General features: G+C 39.5%; 1 protein-coding gene across 1 annotated transcript; it reads left to right on the top strand.

Annotated features, from left to right (window-relative positions):
• Window positions 1–4412: 4412 nt before the first annotated feature.
• Window positions 4413–16018, top strand: wnt2ba (wingless-type MMTV integration site family, member 2Ba). The gene is made up of 5 exons (XM_067586811.1): window positions 4413–5037; window positions 8308–8525; window positions 9373–9650; window positions 10658–10922; window positions 13813–16018. Exons 1-5 carry the CDS (start codon window positions 4865–4867, stop codon window positions 14040–14042), a joined length of 1164 nt encoding a protein of 387 aa, XP_067442912.1. The 5' UTR covers window positions 4413–4864; the 3' UTR covers window positions 14043–16018.
• The last annotated feature ends 1011 nt before the right edge of the window (window positions 16019–17029 follow it).

Raw genomic sequence — 17029 nt, 5'->3', positions numbered from 1 at the left:
ATACATATACTGTAGTGTCTCTCTCAATCAGTCAGTGCTGGTCAATATAGCTTGACATCCAGATCAGCACATATATGCAGAGCACAAGCTGACTGGGCTTAATCCCCCTCCTGGTTGTTGGGGAAGGGTTGGCTGGTTAACGGGACGGGTCACCTCTTCTCTGCTCAGCTCACCTAATTAACATTCCAGTGTAGGACAGCAGGACTGCATCCCAAATCCAGCACAGGCATGCCTGGTCCTCCAGCAAAGCCCCATCTTTCTCAGCCTCCATAAACACAGGCTCAGGTTGATGAGCTGTGAGGGGCCACGTCCTAGCTGCCGTCACTGCCAGCATGGCACTGTAGCTACTCTACTGTAACTCTGTCGTCTTCTGCTGGGACTCACTCCAAAACACTGAGAAGAAGACCCAAAGCTCTACACTTTAAAGCCATTATATGATTGTTGTGAGAACTTTCAGACATTTAGTGAAAGAAAGCACACAAAATCCTATTTTATGGTGAGTTTTATCTTTGTGTGAGTAGTACAATTTTTCTGGAATAATAATTTCTCTGGTGAATAGTTAAGCTTCTCTTTCAAAACTTGGATGTCTTGCATATCTGCACTGAATTGAAATGTCTTAACATGCATTAATATTCACAGTCTGACTTCAGGCTTAAGGCTGCATGACTTGGATAAAAAACTATGCCTTTTTTTTAAAAACTTAAAATTTATTCCAGCTATGGATCATAACCTAAAATGGGTCTTGGCTCTCCTGTTAGGATTCCACACTACAAGAGGGGTAATAATTAACTGTTTCATAAGAAGAAATCTCTAAGCAGAAGATTACATTTTTGAGGTGCCCAACCTCATAAATTTGGCGAATGCTGTTTTTTTTTCCCCCTAGATTGGACGGGAAAAAATCCATATTGTTGCATTTTGTTCTAAGACTGATGTAGATTTGTTGGATCTTTTCCCTTTAAGGTCGTGTGAGACGTGCTTGTGGTAAAGCAACGTATAAATAAATGAACTTGAACTCGAACTTGAAAAGGATTGCTGTGGCCACATCCCTCCTGGGTGGATCTGGTAAGCGCTTTACTTTATGACTGCATGGTGCACAATGCAAGACATACAAAAAGTCCCTAGCTCTCATGGCTGCAGTGTCATGTTGTGTGAATGAGATGACAACACTGAGATTAAGGTGGGAGCACGTAATTTGTCATGAGTTAAACTGCAAAATTTACAGCCCTTTCATTTCAGACCTCTGGCAAAAAAGCGAAATGTCTAACCGTCCAGCTCCTTGTCTGTCAGTAAGGAGGTGATCGTCTCTGTCACCACCCCAGTCCAACAACAACGTCGTAATCATCTTCATCTGAGAACTAATCTCCGTACCACTTTTTCCTCATTTTCTTGCTTCATTTCTCTCTCTGTCCTCTTTTCTCCCTGTCACCCTCTTTTCTCCTTCCAAAATTAGCCCGGGCCATGAGATGGGCCTAGAATAGGAGCCCGGGCCCCTACACTGAGCCTCTTAAAAGACCACAGCTGGAGCTGGCTCAAAGCGAGACAGAAGGAGAGGGAGGGAGGGCCGGATGGCTAGTGTTATCGCCACCATCACCTGCTCCCTGTAAAGCAATTTGTTATAGAGTTGTCACTGTAAAATCCATAGCTTGTCCTGGGGTAAAGAAAGACAGGGTCACGTGTAATGAGGATCTGAGTGTTGCTCCAAATCCAGATATGACATAACTGAAGGACAAACAGCTGGCCTAAGTGTGTCAGTGTCTGTGTGTGAGAAGAATGAGAAGAGAGAACATCCAGTGAAAAAAGGCCTCAACACTTAATCTATATCATAAAGTACACAGTGTCATGTAAATTTATGTGTGGTTTGGGGGGAAAAAATGATAAAAAAAGAACTATTTCCTGATAAGACAATGTGTAATTTGGAAGATCCCACCGAATTCCAAGATGACAAACAGTTTACATTCACATTTACGCACACAGACACACAGACACACAGACACACACACACACACACACACACACATACACACACACTACTACTCCATTCGTAGTCTGTGCTGTGGTATTTTTAGGCAGCTGCATTGTTATTGACCTTTACTTAGGTCCCTAACTAACACCCCTGGATTTGCACTGATTAAAATGACCTCACACTCTTATATACACATACTGTATTGCACATAGTGTCTAGCCAGTGTCTTTATCTACCTGCTGGACACACACATACACACACACACACACACACATACACACACACACACACACACAAACACACACTGCACACTGACAGAAGTCACAGGGATAAAAGCCAGAAATGTCCTTGAGGTGGGTCATATGTTTCCACATTGGCTGGATGAGACAAACCTGTTTCTGGATCGAGACTGTTGATATGAGCTGAACTACAAACATGCACTCCAGTGGCATTGTAGGAGAGGTTCAAGTGCTTGAAGTTGGGAGGAAGATATTTACTCTTCTGTTTTCCCATGTGGCACAAAGGCAACTTTTAAAAACTTATTAATCATTTTCTAACGGAAAAAAGACTAAATTGGGCCCCATACTAAATTTGGAGAGACCAGGGAAATTATGAAAGCTATGCACAGTAAGCAATGTCAAGAGTCAACCATGAAGCAAATGTAAGAGACTTCTTCCATGCAGCTCACCTGAGCTGTCTCTACAAAACAGGGACAGGAGATATAAAAATCTTGTTCGGGACACAATTTAATTGCAACACCAAAGTATTTCCTCCACCGTGTCTCAATGGCTGCTGATGGAAATTTGAATTATTTTTGTCTTCCTTGTCAAATATTTGTTTATACTGTATCTTAACACCAGTCCAGTTTGAGCTTGAATTTAGCCTCACCTCTTCAATTAAAGCTTATTGAGGCACTTTTATGATTTTGGAATATATAAATAAAATTGACTATACTTGACTGCTTAGATGAGACAATAGAATATGGCAACTACCTAATGAAACTCTTGAACAAACTCTGCATGAAACAAGTAGTTTTTGGACTGAAAATACAGCATCTTTACAACCATGAAACTGCCTCTGAGTGGGTTTCTTGAGCCTGGTCTCACACCGGTTAAAATCTTAGAAATGCAACAGCAATGGTGTTTTGATGTGTTTAAGGCGTTGAATTGAGACAAATCACACTGGACCTGCAGGCGTATGAAACAATGTCTAAAATGCCCCCTGGGAAGGATTACCTATCTCTATGGAGACACCAAGTTCCTGTTTAATGATGTGTCAAAGCATGAAAGCTTGACCCCTCATAGCTGAAGCTTCCCAAGCAAAACTTTCTCCTCTATACTGATGACACAAATGGACAACAGGCATGACCTACCTGCCTACCTTTTATTCAAAATTGTAAACATCCAATGTTTGGTCTATTAATTAGTTACATCATGCAAAGTGTTTTTCTGTTCATTCACTGTTAATACATCTTTGTGAATAAATGAATCATTTAACACAGTTAACACAGGGGGCTTTTTAGTTCAGTTGCATACTGTGATCTTCTGACCATAACTAGAAGTGCAATGATTGGTCCATTAATCGATTAGTTAATAGACAGAAAATAAATCAGCAACTGTTTTGATAATCAAATAATGGTTTTAGTCATTTTTAAAGCAAAACTTTGCTGGTTGCAGCTTCTCAGAAGGGAGGATTTGAAGCTTTTGTGTGTCATACGTGAGAGTAAACTGAATTTCTATTGATTTTGGACTGTTCAGATAAAACAAGACATCTGAAGACGTCACCATGAACTCGAAGAAATTATGATTGGAGTTTTTTTTTGTGGCTATTTTCTGACATTTTATAGACAAAACCATTAAATGATTAATAAAGAAAATAATCAATAGATAATAATGAAAATAATAGTTTGTTGCAACCCTAAGCATAACAGCATCATTTACGGTTTTGAACTCAGAGGTTTTAAAGTTTCTGGAAAAATTTAGAGTGGAAATTAACAAGAAAATATTTTAATTTAAAAGAAAATATCTTCAATAATGTTTTAAACTTTAGAGAAAACTGCCCTCTTATATCAAACTCTAAGAGCAGCCAGCAGGCCCCTGGGGAAACTGTTATGCTGTTGGATATAAAGTATGATATGATCACTCGAGTGCATACACCCTCTCCCTCCCAGTGGGAATATCACTATAAACATTAGGCCTATAGGCCATAGTGATTATTGGACCGCGCTGTGTAATGGTTGTTCTAAAGTGGTAAAAAAGTTGGATGTGTTGAGTTTTAAATGAGACACCACAGGCAGGGATTACTTTCCATCACACTAAATATAGCCTAAACACCTCCTGTCCTGCTGTCCGTATGTTTACATACCGCTACTTGTAATTTTCAGACAAAGGGGGTGGGGGTAGGGAGGGGGTCACAGACAGCTGACGCACAGGAGCGCTGCGCGTTTCGGTGCGCATCTTCATTCCCGGCTGCAGGAGGAAAGGTGCGCACAGTGTCTATCCCATCCTCGGATACACGTCTTCCACTCGACTCGTGTCTGATATAAGCGACGTCCTCTCACAGCATCGGATTTTGTACATTACAACTTCCCGCAGCTTCAGTCACCTTAAATTCGGTGCGCAACAGCTGAAGAAAGAGTGAATTTATTGCTAATGCAAGACTTTTTGAGACATCAGAGACAGAGGACCAGCTCAGCTCTCTCATTAAATACAAACTCAAACTCCTATGAAGATTATGGATGCACTCACAGAAAATCTGCATGGCATTATTAAACTAGGAGCAGCCGACTGATGAAGTTTAAGAGCACTTCTCATCCGTGTGAAGTTCTTTTTGTTCCCCGATGATGGACGGCGGACAATCGTCAAGGACTTTCACACCTGATTGTGCAGCCTTAGCCAATACATGAAAGGAAGAAACACGTTTTTTCTGATGAAATCTCGGGGCTTATCAGACTGCAGCAGGGCTATGGGGATCAGAAATGGGACAAAAATCCACTCCAAACCCATCTCTAGAATATACTTCATTTTTATTTTACTCCTGCTTATTTTCACACCAAGAGTGGATTCATCGTGGTGGTGAGTGAGACCTTTAAAAGTGCATTTCGTGACGTTCAGATCCGTTTAAGAACAATCACTTTTAATCAGTCGATTAGATAAACATCTGTAAAACTAATATGTGAAGTTAAAGATGCAGGTTCTGCAGACGTTCTGATGCACATGACAACAACAAAATGTTTGCAACTCAGTATACACACCTTTTAATATGTCTGTTTCAACCTGGGTATCTTTAATTTTTGTGTATTACCACTATAAATCTAGTTGGGATTCTCTCTCATGCACGAAGATGGGAAAAGGTCTTGAAAAAAGGCAAAAGAGCTCCATACATAACTTCCAAATGCTTATTTGACAAAATGTAATCCAAAACTTTTATTATAATGAGGTCACTCTGTCGCTTTTTTGCCAACCTATCAAAAAAAAAAAAAAAATCAACTAATGAAATATCTTGTCAAAAAAAAAATGGTGAAAATTGAACACTTTCATCTTAGTTTGCCTCTGCATGGGAATTTTCTGAGTGTGTGTTGATGTTTTTTTTCTTTTGTTTTTTTTAAAACGTCAATGCAAAGTGAGATGTTCAGCACAGCAATGTGTGTCATGTGTTTATGAAGATTAATGGTGTTAGGGGGAATCTCCCCTATCCATCCATCTTGCCCAGAGTAAGTGGCAGGTGCAGGCGCTGGTGCATGAATAAATGCCCCTTGATGATTTCTCTTGAGGTTTTAAACGCCCAGAGGAGGGTGAAAAAAAAAAAAATAGGCAAGAGGGTTAACACCCCCCCTTATCCCACCAACCTGAAATAGTTGTTCTCATGTGTCAGGTCTGACTAACAGAAAATATATAGGATGTGTATTTAGCGAATAAATAGTTTCTCCCTTTATCTTTGAATGATAGCTTTGCACCATATAACAATCCGCATCTGTTTTACAGATGGATTTAGATTAAAAATGCAGCCTTTGTAAATAATATTATGAATAGTAATTTCCCAGGAGAGTCAAAAGCATATATTATCCTATTTGCTGTTCTGTAATCCCTTTGCTGCCTTACGCAAATACATTATGAATAAACTGAGAAATAAAGCTGAGAAATTCCAGAGAAAGAGAGAGACATGCAGAGAGGGAGAGGCTTGGAAGCTGTGTGTCCAGATGATTAATACTTATTTAATCCTGGTTTGTATTGTTAAGGCCTATTTTTAACTATTGCAATCATTTAGATGAGCACCATGTGTCTTGCTGCACAGGACCCCCTTCACTCTCTCTATGTGTGTGTCCTCTTGGAGACAGTCAGGGGTCTTTTGGCACAGCCGATATGTACAACACACAATAAACACAAGTAGTGCTTCTGCTCTGCTTTACTGCTCAGGCAGATAGTCGCGGTTAGGACGGACTGGGACAGCCATAACGGGAGTGGAAACTGCCTGCTACGTCTGTTTCTGTCTCGGTGGCCAGGCGACACAAATGTGCCTGCGATTAGGGACTATAATGATATCCGGATGGAGAGTGGAGCATGCAGGCTTAAAGAGGGAGGAAGGAGGGGGTGTACGCCATCATATGGTTGATCTGTGAGGCTGGGAGGGAAAGGCCTGAGCGCCAGAGTTTGAGCAGTCACTTGTACTGTAGATGACTGTCCTCATGTCCTGTTGATAAGAGGCCCCCCAGTGTCACAATACCACCAGCATGTGATCCGCTCTTTTAAGAGTTGCTACAAAGTAAGGGATTATGCCTGAATAGAGCAGGAAGCAAAGGCCTGTCACAGGGAAAGAGGTGCTTTTCACTGAACGTGAGGAATTTAATAATCTCTTCTACATCCTGAATATCTGATTCTCAAGTAGATGAGTGGTGTGAGATGTGAAGACAAATAAGCACACCAATAGGAATCCACTCAATAATCTAGACTTCAAGGAAAAGTTTGACATTTTGGGAAATATGCTTATTTGTTTTCTTCCTACAAGTTAGATAAGAAAATTGATACCATTTTCATGTCTGCATGCTAAATATGAAGCTACTGTCAGCAGCTGGCTAACTTAGCTTAGCACAAAAACCTGAAACAGGGGAAAACAGCTAGCCAGCTTCTGTCCAAAGATAACAAAATCCACCTACCAGCACCTCTATGGCTGACAAATTAACATGATACATTTCATTTGTTAAATCCATACAAAAAAAGGAGTGTAAAAACAACTTGCCATTTTATGGGGTGGAGGTTACTATTTCTTGGTCAGGACCACTGGAGTCTCTGCTGGTAGCCTGGTAACTACTCAGAGCCAAGAAAAAGTTTGGCACATAACCTCTTGTACTATGCAATTTGTCATTTTTACACTTCATTTTTTGTAAGCATAACATAAACGAGATAGGCTTTAATTAGCGACCATTTGAATGAGCATATTTCCCAAAATGTCAAATGTCCCCAAACATTTCCTTTAAAGGGGTACTCCAGTGATTTAGTACAGTCTGGCATTTCCATAAAGTTTGGGGATTTTTGAGAGAGAGATTTAAAAAAAATAATGGTCAAAATCAAAGCAGTAGAGGCTGAGATATTTTTAGTCCACAGAATGCACCAAATACATAATGTCTTATGTTAGACCCTCCCGGTCTGCTAAAAATCCATGTTTATCTCCACACCCCCAGTTTCTGACACAGACTTTCTGTTATAAATTTTTATTCCCCAAATACTGCGTTCACATCATATCATTCAGCCTGAATTTACGAGCAGCAAAGTGGGGAAAAACATCACATTAACCCCCAACATGTAGTTTCGAGTCAGACGTTTCAGAAATATCTGGCAGGTATGATAGAGTCAAGAAACCTATGGCAAAATGACTAGAAAACCACCATCGCTGACAGATAAAACAAAAATAAAATTGAATATTAACACTAATACAATTGATTCAGCTAATTTAAAATGATGTATACACAGTTTGGTTGTATCTGGTTTTACTTGTTGTGAACATATGACACAGAAAAGTAGTTAATTTAGGCTGTTTATTGGTGTGACTACAAAGTTAGTAGAAGGGGATAACCAGCTTGGAATAATGCTTGAATACTCTCAAAGTGAAATTACTTGCAGTTTTACCATTCTTTCCATTCTCCCAACATTTTAGCACAAGATTAATAACCCTGATGACATCATTGTGACATCTTCAAGGGGTTATTTTCTCAGACTTGACAAAGTTTCTCCAGAGCCAATATATAACTTTTACACAGACTAGGCAGTAGTCATAGTAAGTAGTAGTAGTAGAGTAAAATGACCTTTATATGTATTATGTATTATAAACACTGTTTGTTGGATCTGCAGGTACATTGGAGCGCTGGGTGCCCGGGTGATCTGCGACAACATTCCCGGCCTGGTGAACAAGCAGCGGCAGCTCTGCCAGCGGCACCCAGACTTGATGCAGTCCATCAGGGAGGGAGCCAAAGAGTGGTTCAGAGAGTGTCAGCACCAGTTTAGACACCACCGCTGGAACTGCAGCACGCTGGAGCGGGACCACACTGTGTTTGGCAGGGTGATGCAGGGTGAGTCTGCACATGTGCGACTGGGATCTCTATCTGTGTGGTTCTTTGCGTGTGCGTGACAGCGGTTGTTTATGCCCGTGACACTTGAGTTAATCATCCTCGTAAATGTCTCTTCTGTTAGCAGATGAGCACAGAATTAATAGGTGTTGTATTAATTCAACTTTGCCCTGGCATACAAACAGAAAGAGAAAGTGTTGTGTTTTTTTTTTTAACCTTCTCTGGAATGAAGGAAGATTGGGAAAGTAGATGTTCCCCGAAAACAAGTAGCAGATCGAGAGATCCACACTGGTGATGTATAAACAGTAATAGGAGATGTAAATATTTGGGTAGATGTTTCTGGCAGCCAGACAAAGCTTTACTCCCTGACATATCGCCTGTGTTCTGCTTCATTGCGTGAGCAGGAATGAGGACGGGAGGTGGGTGGGAAAGCCAGACCAAATAACCCCCAAAATCTCCTCTACTCTGAAATGAAAACACAGCCCAGTGACTGAGAAAGCTGCCATCTGTGCAAATTAAAAGGTGAAAGAAGAGTCTGGACTGTGATGTTATAGCTGACATGCTGCTAACTCTGTCTGGACCATCCACCATAAATGGACTGATTTCTGTGCTCCTGCTGTCTGGAATATACTTGAGAAAGTCTGCTTTACTGAATGGTAACACTGTGAATGTAGGCACTAAAAGAACAGCTTGAATCTCACCAAAGAAAGCAACAAAACCATTTGTGGTGTGGTGTTAGCCAACAATCACAACACCGTCATATATCAAAAGTAAATAATCTTCCATGCCTAAAGTAATACATTATTTTCTGATGATGTAATTCTAACACCTCTCTTTCCTATCTGCCCAGGCAGCAGAGAAGCAGCATTTGTGTATGCCATCTCCTCAGCTGGAGTGGTCTATGCCATCACCAGGGCCTGCAGTCAGGGGGAGCTTAAGATCTGCAACTGCGACGGCCACAAGCGTGGGCAACACAGAGACAGCGAGGGCAGTTTTGACTGGGGTGGATGCAGTGACAACATCGACTACGGCATAAAGTTTGCTAGAAAGTTCATAGATGCTCAGGAGAAGATGGTGAAGGATGCTCGTGCGGTGATGAACCTGCACAACAACCAGTGCGGTCGGACGGTGAGCAGCAGCTTTACTGTTAACACTTGAGCTGTAGCAGCACTCTATGCTACAGTTTGGAGATAATTTTCTAGACTGTTAAGTAATGAAGTAGTAAACCTACTTCCTACTATGAGAGACTACAAGGCAAAAACTGATCTTTTTTTTTACAATGCATGTACATGACTAGTAGAAATGCTGTGCTGTGTAGCTGTATTCAGAGAAAAAAAAACACTGAAAATAACTTTTATTGAGTAGACACTATCAATTATTTACCATTTAAATTGAACAGAAAACATATTTAAAATATCTCAATTAGGGTTGAGTGATATGGAAATGTTATATTATTTTCTCAATCAATTGACTCATTGTTTAGTCTATAAAATGTCAGAAAGTAGTGAAAAATGCCAATAACAATTTTCTAAAGCCCATAGTGATGTCTTCAAATTGGTTGTTTGGTCTGACCAAGAGCCTAAACCCCAAAGATATCAATTTGCTATCACATAAGACAGAGAAAAGCAGTAAATTCTAACATTTGAGAATCTGAAACAATGTTTGTCATCTTTACTTGAATCAATAAATTATCAAAATAGCAATCGTCTAATCAATTAAAAAACTGTTTGTTACATATATTTCAATTGCATGTGCACAAAATTCATCATGGTGAAAAAATGTTATCCATATTGCCTACTACTAATCTCTGTGCTGTGCTGTTCCTGAGGTACTGACTTGAATCGGCTTTTTGAAGAGTAAAATTAAGTCTAGGTTCTTATAAAGACAACCACCTACAAAATGAGATTAGACCTCCTGACAACATTCCTTTTTTATGAGTTTGCTTTGCTATCAGTAGATTTTATGTCCAATTTTGCATCAAAAAAAAAAGTCTCCAAAGTAACATTACTTGCAGTAAAATCTGGTCAGAGTGAAGAATACTTAGCTAACTGTGCTAGCAGGGCTGATCACACCTACATCATGCCACGGGCAACATCACAGCCTTAACACCCTGTCACCTTTGACCTCTGCTCTAGGCAGTGAAGCGCTTTATGAAGCTGGAGTGCAAGTGTCACGGGGTCAGTGGCTCCTGTTCTCTGAGGACCTGTTGGCTGGCTATGTCTGACTTCAGGCGAACGGGAGACTACCTTCGCAAGAAGTACAAGACGGCCATCGAGGTGACCATGAACCAGGACGGGACAGGTTTTATGGTGGCCGACAGGGACTTCAAGGGAAGCACCAAGAATGAGTTGGTGTATGTCGAGAACTCGCCAGATTACTGTCTCATGGACCGTGCAGCAGGTGAGTGAATGAGGAATGAAGTTGTCGCCACTGATAAGTATGATTATGTCTGTAAAAAAGGGTGAAAATAGAAGCATTTGTATAGATACTTCAGGTGCACATGAATAAAAAGAGGGGCATAAAGTATAGAAGACAAACAGTGTGTGGCTGTAATTTTACATGATATGTAAGATATTCTTAGCTCAGTGTTGTTTTTCACATTTGAATCATTATCTTGTGTAAGGGTTAGTTCGTCCAAATCGCCCAAACAAAAACATTTTCCTTCTGGTATGTAACTACGCCAAAACCTTTGAGATATTTTGGAGTTAAAAAATCCAATAAATACATATAAGCCAGTATTGATTTCATTGCATTAACACATAACATTTATTTTTAGATAGGGAACCATTGAATATTGAAAATTTTCTTATGTTACTGAACATCACCAAAACGTTGTTAATAAAGTGAGAATAAGTGATTGATGGTGTGCAGAATTTTTGGTCCTTTCACAGTCCCAGTTTACAATCGGACGCACTTGTCCACAAGATTTTCTGCAGTGCAAGAACTTTGTGTGTTACTACCATTCGTTTTCTTGTACTGAGCATTGCACAGTTTACAGTTGAAAAATAAATTTGTCAGTGCTCTCTGGTGGATAAACTACTGTATGTTATATCTTTACTGTCTCTAAATTTCCATTTTGGTTCAGCAATGTTTTGTTGCCTATTAGCCAACATATATGGCAATATTTATCTGCAGTAAACCAGTATCATCCAATATATATCACCCAGGTTCTACTTTTTCCACTAGACTTCTGCCACCAACCCAATACATTATAGGTAATCAGCATTAAAAAATTACATTGGATAAACTCAACAACTATGTTTCTTAACTGCATGATGCCATGGTTACTTGATTACCTTGCTGTGAAAAAAAATCATTGAAAATTGTTTTCTACTTATTGTACAGTATGTGGAATATTTTGAGATATCAGCAAAGCATCTTCAATCTACATTCTGAGATTCAGTGAAGCACTCTTGAGTTTTTTTTATAGGATTTTAATTATTTTAATTTATTTTTAATTTATTTTAATCATTTTAATTTTAATTCATAGTAAAATTGAGCAGATTCTTTTGAGACAACACAAACAGGTGGTTGATCCCATGTCAGTTCTGAGAAATCTATGAGAATCAGACACTCGTCCATTGAGGGTTTGCATTCCTTCACAGCTTAAAGTTCAATGATTTGACCTTTAACATCTCCTTTAATTCCTAGTGTTTGCTTTGCCTTGTTAAGCTCTGTCTCTCTCCTCCAACCCAGCCCCTTCAATGGAGCATGAAGGAGTTCACTAACTCACTGTTAATAGGTTAGTTAAAGAGATAGCATAGTGTATGTGTGGGGGGAACATCATGGTACTACCTTAAGAGATTTTTCCACCCCTTCATACAGTTACCTTGGTTGCAGGTTGATCTGAGGTATAATGAAGGTGTGTTCACTCAGAAGGACAGGCTGTCTTTCCTTGTTAAAAGGTGATCTTAAAAAGGAGCTTATGACCCTCCTCACCGCTAATCTCTATTGTATAGGAATTCACAGCCTAAGGATACATGCAGGCTTATTTTTCAAATCCTTCCTTTGGTCAGTATTAAGCTCCACTCCCTGGAGCCTGAGGGGAATATCTCCTCTTATCCTTTTCTCTTTACTTCAGGGATGCTCTGTTATTAGACGTGGCATCTGATCTTAGGCTTAGATTTTACACCTGAGTACATGAACACCTTTGTGTTTGGGTCTGAGACTATTCTGTCGACCTGTCTGGAAGCCTATACTCCGATGAACAATGTGGGAAAAGTGATATTTCACTTTGGAAAAAGAGTTTCAGTTTTCAGCATCAACATCCTCACTGGTGTTCAGAGGTGCCAACTGTTCTGTAGCTGTTCTGGACATCTATGTCATCACTGGTGGTTTTCCAAGATGTAATTAAGTTGAGCTGATATCTGATGATGTCAAATAGGTAGCCAACCATTGAAGAATACAGTTATTGTACTGAATGGTCAACAGAAAGGGTACATACATGTCCTTCCAACTTCAAAAGTAGAAGTGAGATTACTTTAGCTGCAGCAATCAATATTTTTAAGTTAACAATTGATCAAATGATGATAATTTACTGTACGTTTTATGTAAAAAGGGTTGGTGCAAAGAATTACCACCCATCTCTGCTTTCATCATGCTTCTTTCCAGTGAAAAAAATCACTTTACACTACCTGCCGAGCACATTAACGATAGACCAAGTTAGCAACTAGCTGGTAAACACAGTTGCATAAGCACCTCAGGAGTTGGTAGAGAGCAATACAAAGCTAAACATAGAGTGACTATTGGACTTAAATTTGTCAAGTTGCCAGAAACAAGACTCCAAATGAATGCTAATGGCGCTCCGTGTCTGCTGGGTGTCAAAATAGCAGTAGGAGTATTGAAAATGAGACATCATCTTTATATGTCAGCAGGACTTTGAGCTTTGAGCAGGGACAGAAACACGCATCAAGCAACACTGTACTTCCATTCAAATTTGATGGAGAAATCTATATGTGTCACCGTCTAGTCTACCCTTTAGATTCTTTAGGCTCATTGCATTGGTTATATATAATCCAATTTTTACACTTTTACACCACACCTACAATTAGGCTATGCTTCAAAATTCCATCTTTGAATTTGAATTCTATCAGTAAAGACATTTTTTTCTGTTCACAAAAAAGAAAATGATAAGGGTGATATGTTTTTGTGAAAAAACATGTCACCCTATTTAATGTAAAAGTGATTTGTAAGATATCATGTCATTATGCTTCATTATTCATTATGCTAGAAGAAAAATCATGATTTTCTCTGTAACTATTTCATTTCTTCTCATTTCTTCTCTTTACAGGCTCCTTGGGCACAGCAGGCAGGGTGTGCAACAAGTCCTCTAGAGGCACCGATGGCTGTGAGGTCATGTGCTGTGGGCGGGGCTACGACACCATGCGCGTCAAACGTGTCACCAAGTGTGAGTGCAAGTTCAAGTGGTGCTGCGCCGTGGAGTGCAAAGACTGCGAGGACGTGGTGGACGTACACACCTGCAAGCCCCACAAGCGACCCGATTGGCTGGACCAAACCTAACAAGGAGACCCGACCAATCACAACCACTGATTCATTAACATGTGCGCTACTGGCTGCATTGTATTATGGGATATATAATTGGGATCTCTTAACAGTAATACCTCTGGCTTTTGATCCTTTCACACTTCCTGAAGCAGAGACTTCACAGACTTTTATTGAATGATGCTAAACTGGAAAATAAGCCCAGTTACTGATCATGCGCTGCTTTAGTATGTGTTTCTAAAAACAATTTATTGAGCTTTTTTAAAAACAAAGTTTGAATCTTTGATACAAAATGGCTGAATATTATATTATTCTGTTGTAAATGCACCCCTGGTTGACACAGAGATATGAGTTTATGTCTGTTTTATCGTATGTAAAGAGAGTGAGAGTACATGACTTAGCTTAAATTGATAATAATAATGACAATAAAGTAATATTTAGCCAAAAGAGAGAGAGGTAAAGGAAGAAAGATCAAGAGATCTTTTGAGATATTGTAAAAAACACTGACATGGTACCGTTTAAAATGACAAATGACATCATTGTATGGTACTGCAATATAGCATTTAAAATACAACAGACAGCTGCTGCAAATGAGTGCAACTGTAACAAACTAACAAAAAGTCTGGAAGGAGCTTATGAAATAATTCTTACACATTGAAAGTCAGAAAATCACACTGTGATCCAATCCAAAGGAACCATTAAGAGCTGAACAAGCAAGGACTTATGGTTCAAGAGGCAGCACATCAGCCGCAGAATTGGATTTTGGCAGCCCTCTGTAGAAAAAGGACACAGAAAAAGCAAAGTTTGATGTAGACTTTGGACAGTATTTGTTCTCACACATTAGGGTTGCGTTGCCTTATTGAAAACGTATTAATTTCTACCTCTGGTTCTTTGTGCTACACAGACAGCTTCAAGCAGCTTTGAAACTGCCCTTGTTCAAAGGCAACAGCAGTGCATAAAAAATGCAACCCCCCCAATTTCATTTCAATTAGGCCATTATGTTGATGCAGTTGGGGTGCCATGATAGAACGCTTCAGCAAAAAAATGCAAGACTGTCTGGCAAAAAAGTTGGTAAAAAGATGGTAATCAGATTTACCAAATATTCTTGGCAGATTACTTTGTATGTGAATGGCAAAATCCTACTGTTTACCTGGTGATTGTTGCGATGAAGGATAAAATTCCACCATGATAACTTTCCAGAGTTGTAAAATCCTATAATTTTGTGTGTGATAAGCCTTCAAATTAATGGATGTATAATTCAAACTGGCCCTCCTGGATCTTACATCATCGTCTCACTTTAAAAGATACGCCCCCATCATCACCATTTTTTTTTAACCCAGAGCTGTTTTCAGTCTGAACGCCCCGTCAAGCTGGAATTATGCGTCTTCAAAGATACACCTAACAAGGGGAGGGGTGTTGTTATGGATAAGACACAGAGGCTCTTGTCGGGAGGTGTTTCGAAACAGAGACCAAAAAAAAAAGTAAACATCATTCTTGTTGTACGTAGTATGAATAAACTTCCGAGCAAACATCTTCCAGCCACCCCCATGCACATTCGCCTACATGCAGCACAGAGAACTGAGCATTAGCTGCCTTTGCTGCTCAGTGCTTGCATCCATTGTTGTCAAGATTTGGCAAATGCTACTTTTGGTTACAGTTGTTTCTTAATCTTCATCCACGCTTAATGTCTCTAGTTTGGCAGCAGTGATTTCTTTTTTTGTTTAATCCTACAATACTTGTTAATGTTTGTCTTTCCTCACCAGTATAATAGCCTCTAAAACAAACAGAACCAGCATAAAGGCTGTACAGTTTATCAAGTGTTTCCTCTTTGTTTCTGTAAAAATATTGTAGATGCTGTTCAAATAATGGAAAGTCAGTTTTTGAAGCTGTCGATTATTGATGGTGAGACTCATTTAGTTATTTTAAGATGATATTGGACTGATCACTGTCTAGGAGCTGTATGCTCAGATAAATGTGACTTCTTTCTTCTGCAGGCTGCTGGGTCTTAATGGTAAAACTGGTCAATTTCATTGTTCTTAAATAACAATAAGTTGTGATGAAGGCTCATCAGTACCGCATTCTGGTACACAAAAAAAATCCATGGATCTCTTTCTTAACTAACTGTGATGCTTCTGCCCTCAAAATAGAGAGCCTCATATTTTACATTAAAATCCTCACAAGCAGTTATACGCTGCAGTATTTTCATAGATCCTCACAAAAACTGAACAGCAAGATATGCAAGCTGAAGATCCTAATTGTGTATGCCTCTCAGTGGTGGACTGTATCTTTTTTTAAGATTTTAAGAGCATTTCTCATCACTCACTTCAAAGGCCAGCACAGCATGTTTCTTCTGTCATCATATTGTGACAGAACATTTTTACAATGCAATCTTATGCAACTGTGCTTTTCAGTCCTTTGTGCACATATTCTCTGGCTCTGACTGGTTTGTGAGAACTTAAGTATTTCATGAAACCAGGCCAAGACGTTGCAAAAAGAGCAATGAAGTAGCTACGGACCCTGAATTTGACTTTTCAACATCTGGTTATGCAGCCAGACATCATGTTGGGCCATTTGAGACACAACCCTCAGAGGGATTTATAGATCTAAATGAAGCTGACAACAAGCTGTGGATGCTATGAGTCAACAGATTTTTTCAAGTCCATGTAATGAGGAGGAGAGCCAAAGTAAAGTGCTTTGAACAAGGCCAAATGACACACCGTGTCAAACGTTCACAAGTCAAAAGTTAATTGCAAACAAAAGAGCCTGTTTTGAATGTAAATTAAGAGTATGTTGGCTTTGTTTTTCTTAAAGATTAGAAAGGTGAGAGCTGTTCATACACAGAGGGGGCCTCAAAAAATTCATTCTTCTATTCCCCAGTTTTACTGAGTGTAATAAAGCACAACAACCATGATTTCAGTCTGTTATAAAATTAAACATCTTATGCCGAAGCCCACACTGAAAACAACCGGGTCTGCACAGTCCTGTACCATGGATTTTGATTGATT

Source organism: Thunnus thynnus, chromosome 4 (assembly GCF_963924715.1).
Source record: "Thunnus thynnus chromosome 4, fThuThy2.1, whole genome shotgun sequence".
In the NCBI taxonomy this organism is placed as follows: domain Eukaryota; kingdom Metazoa; phylum Chordata; class Actinopteri; order Scombriformes; family Scombridae; genus Thunnus; species Thunnus thynnus.
This window is presented reverse-complemented; position numbering and strand designations above follow the sequence as displayed.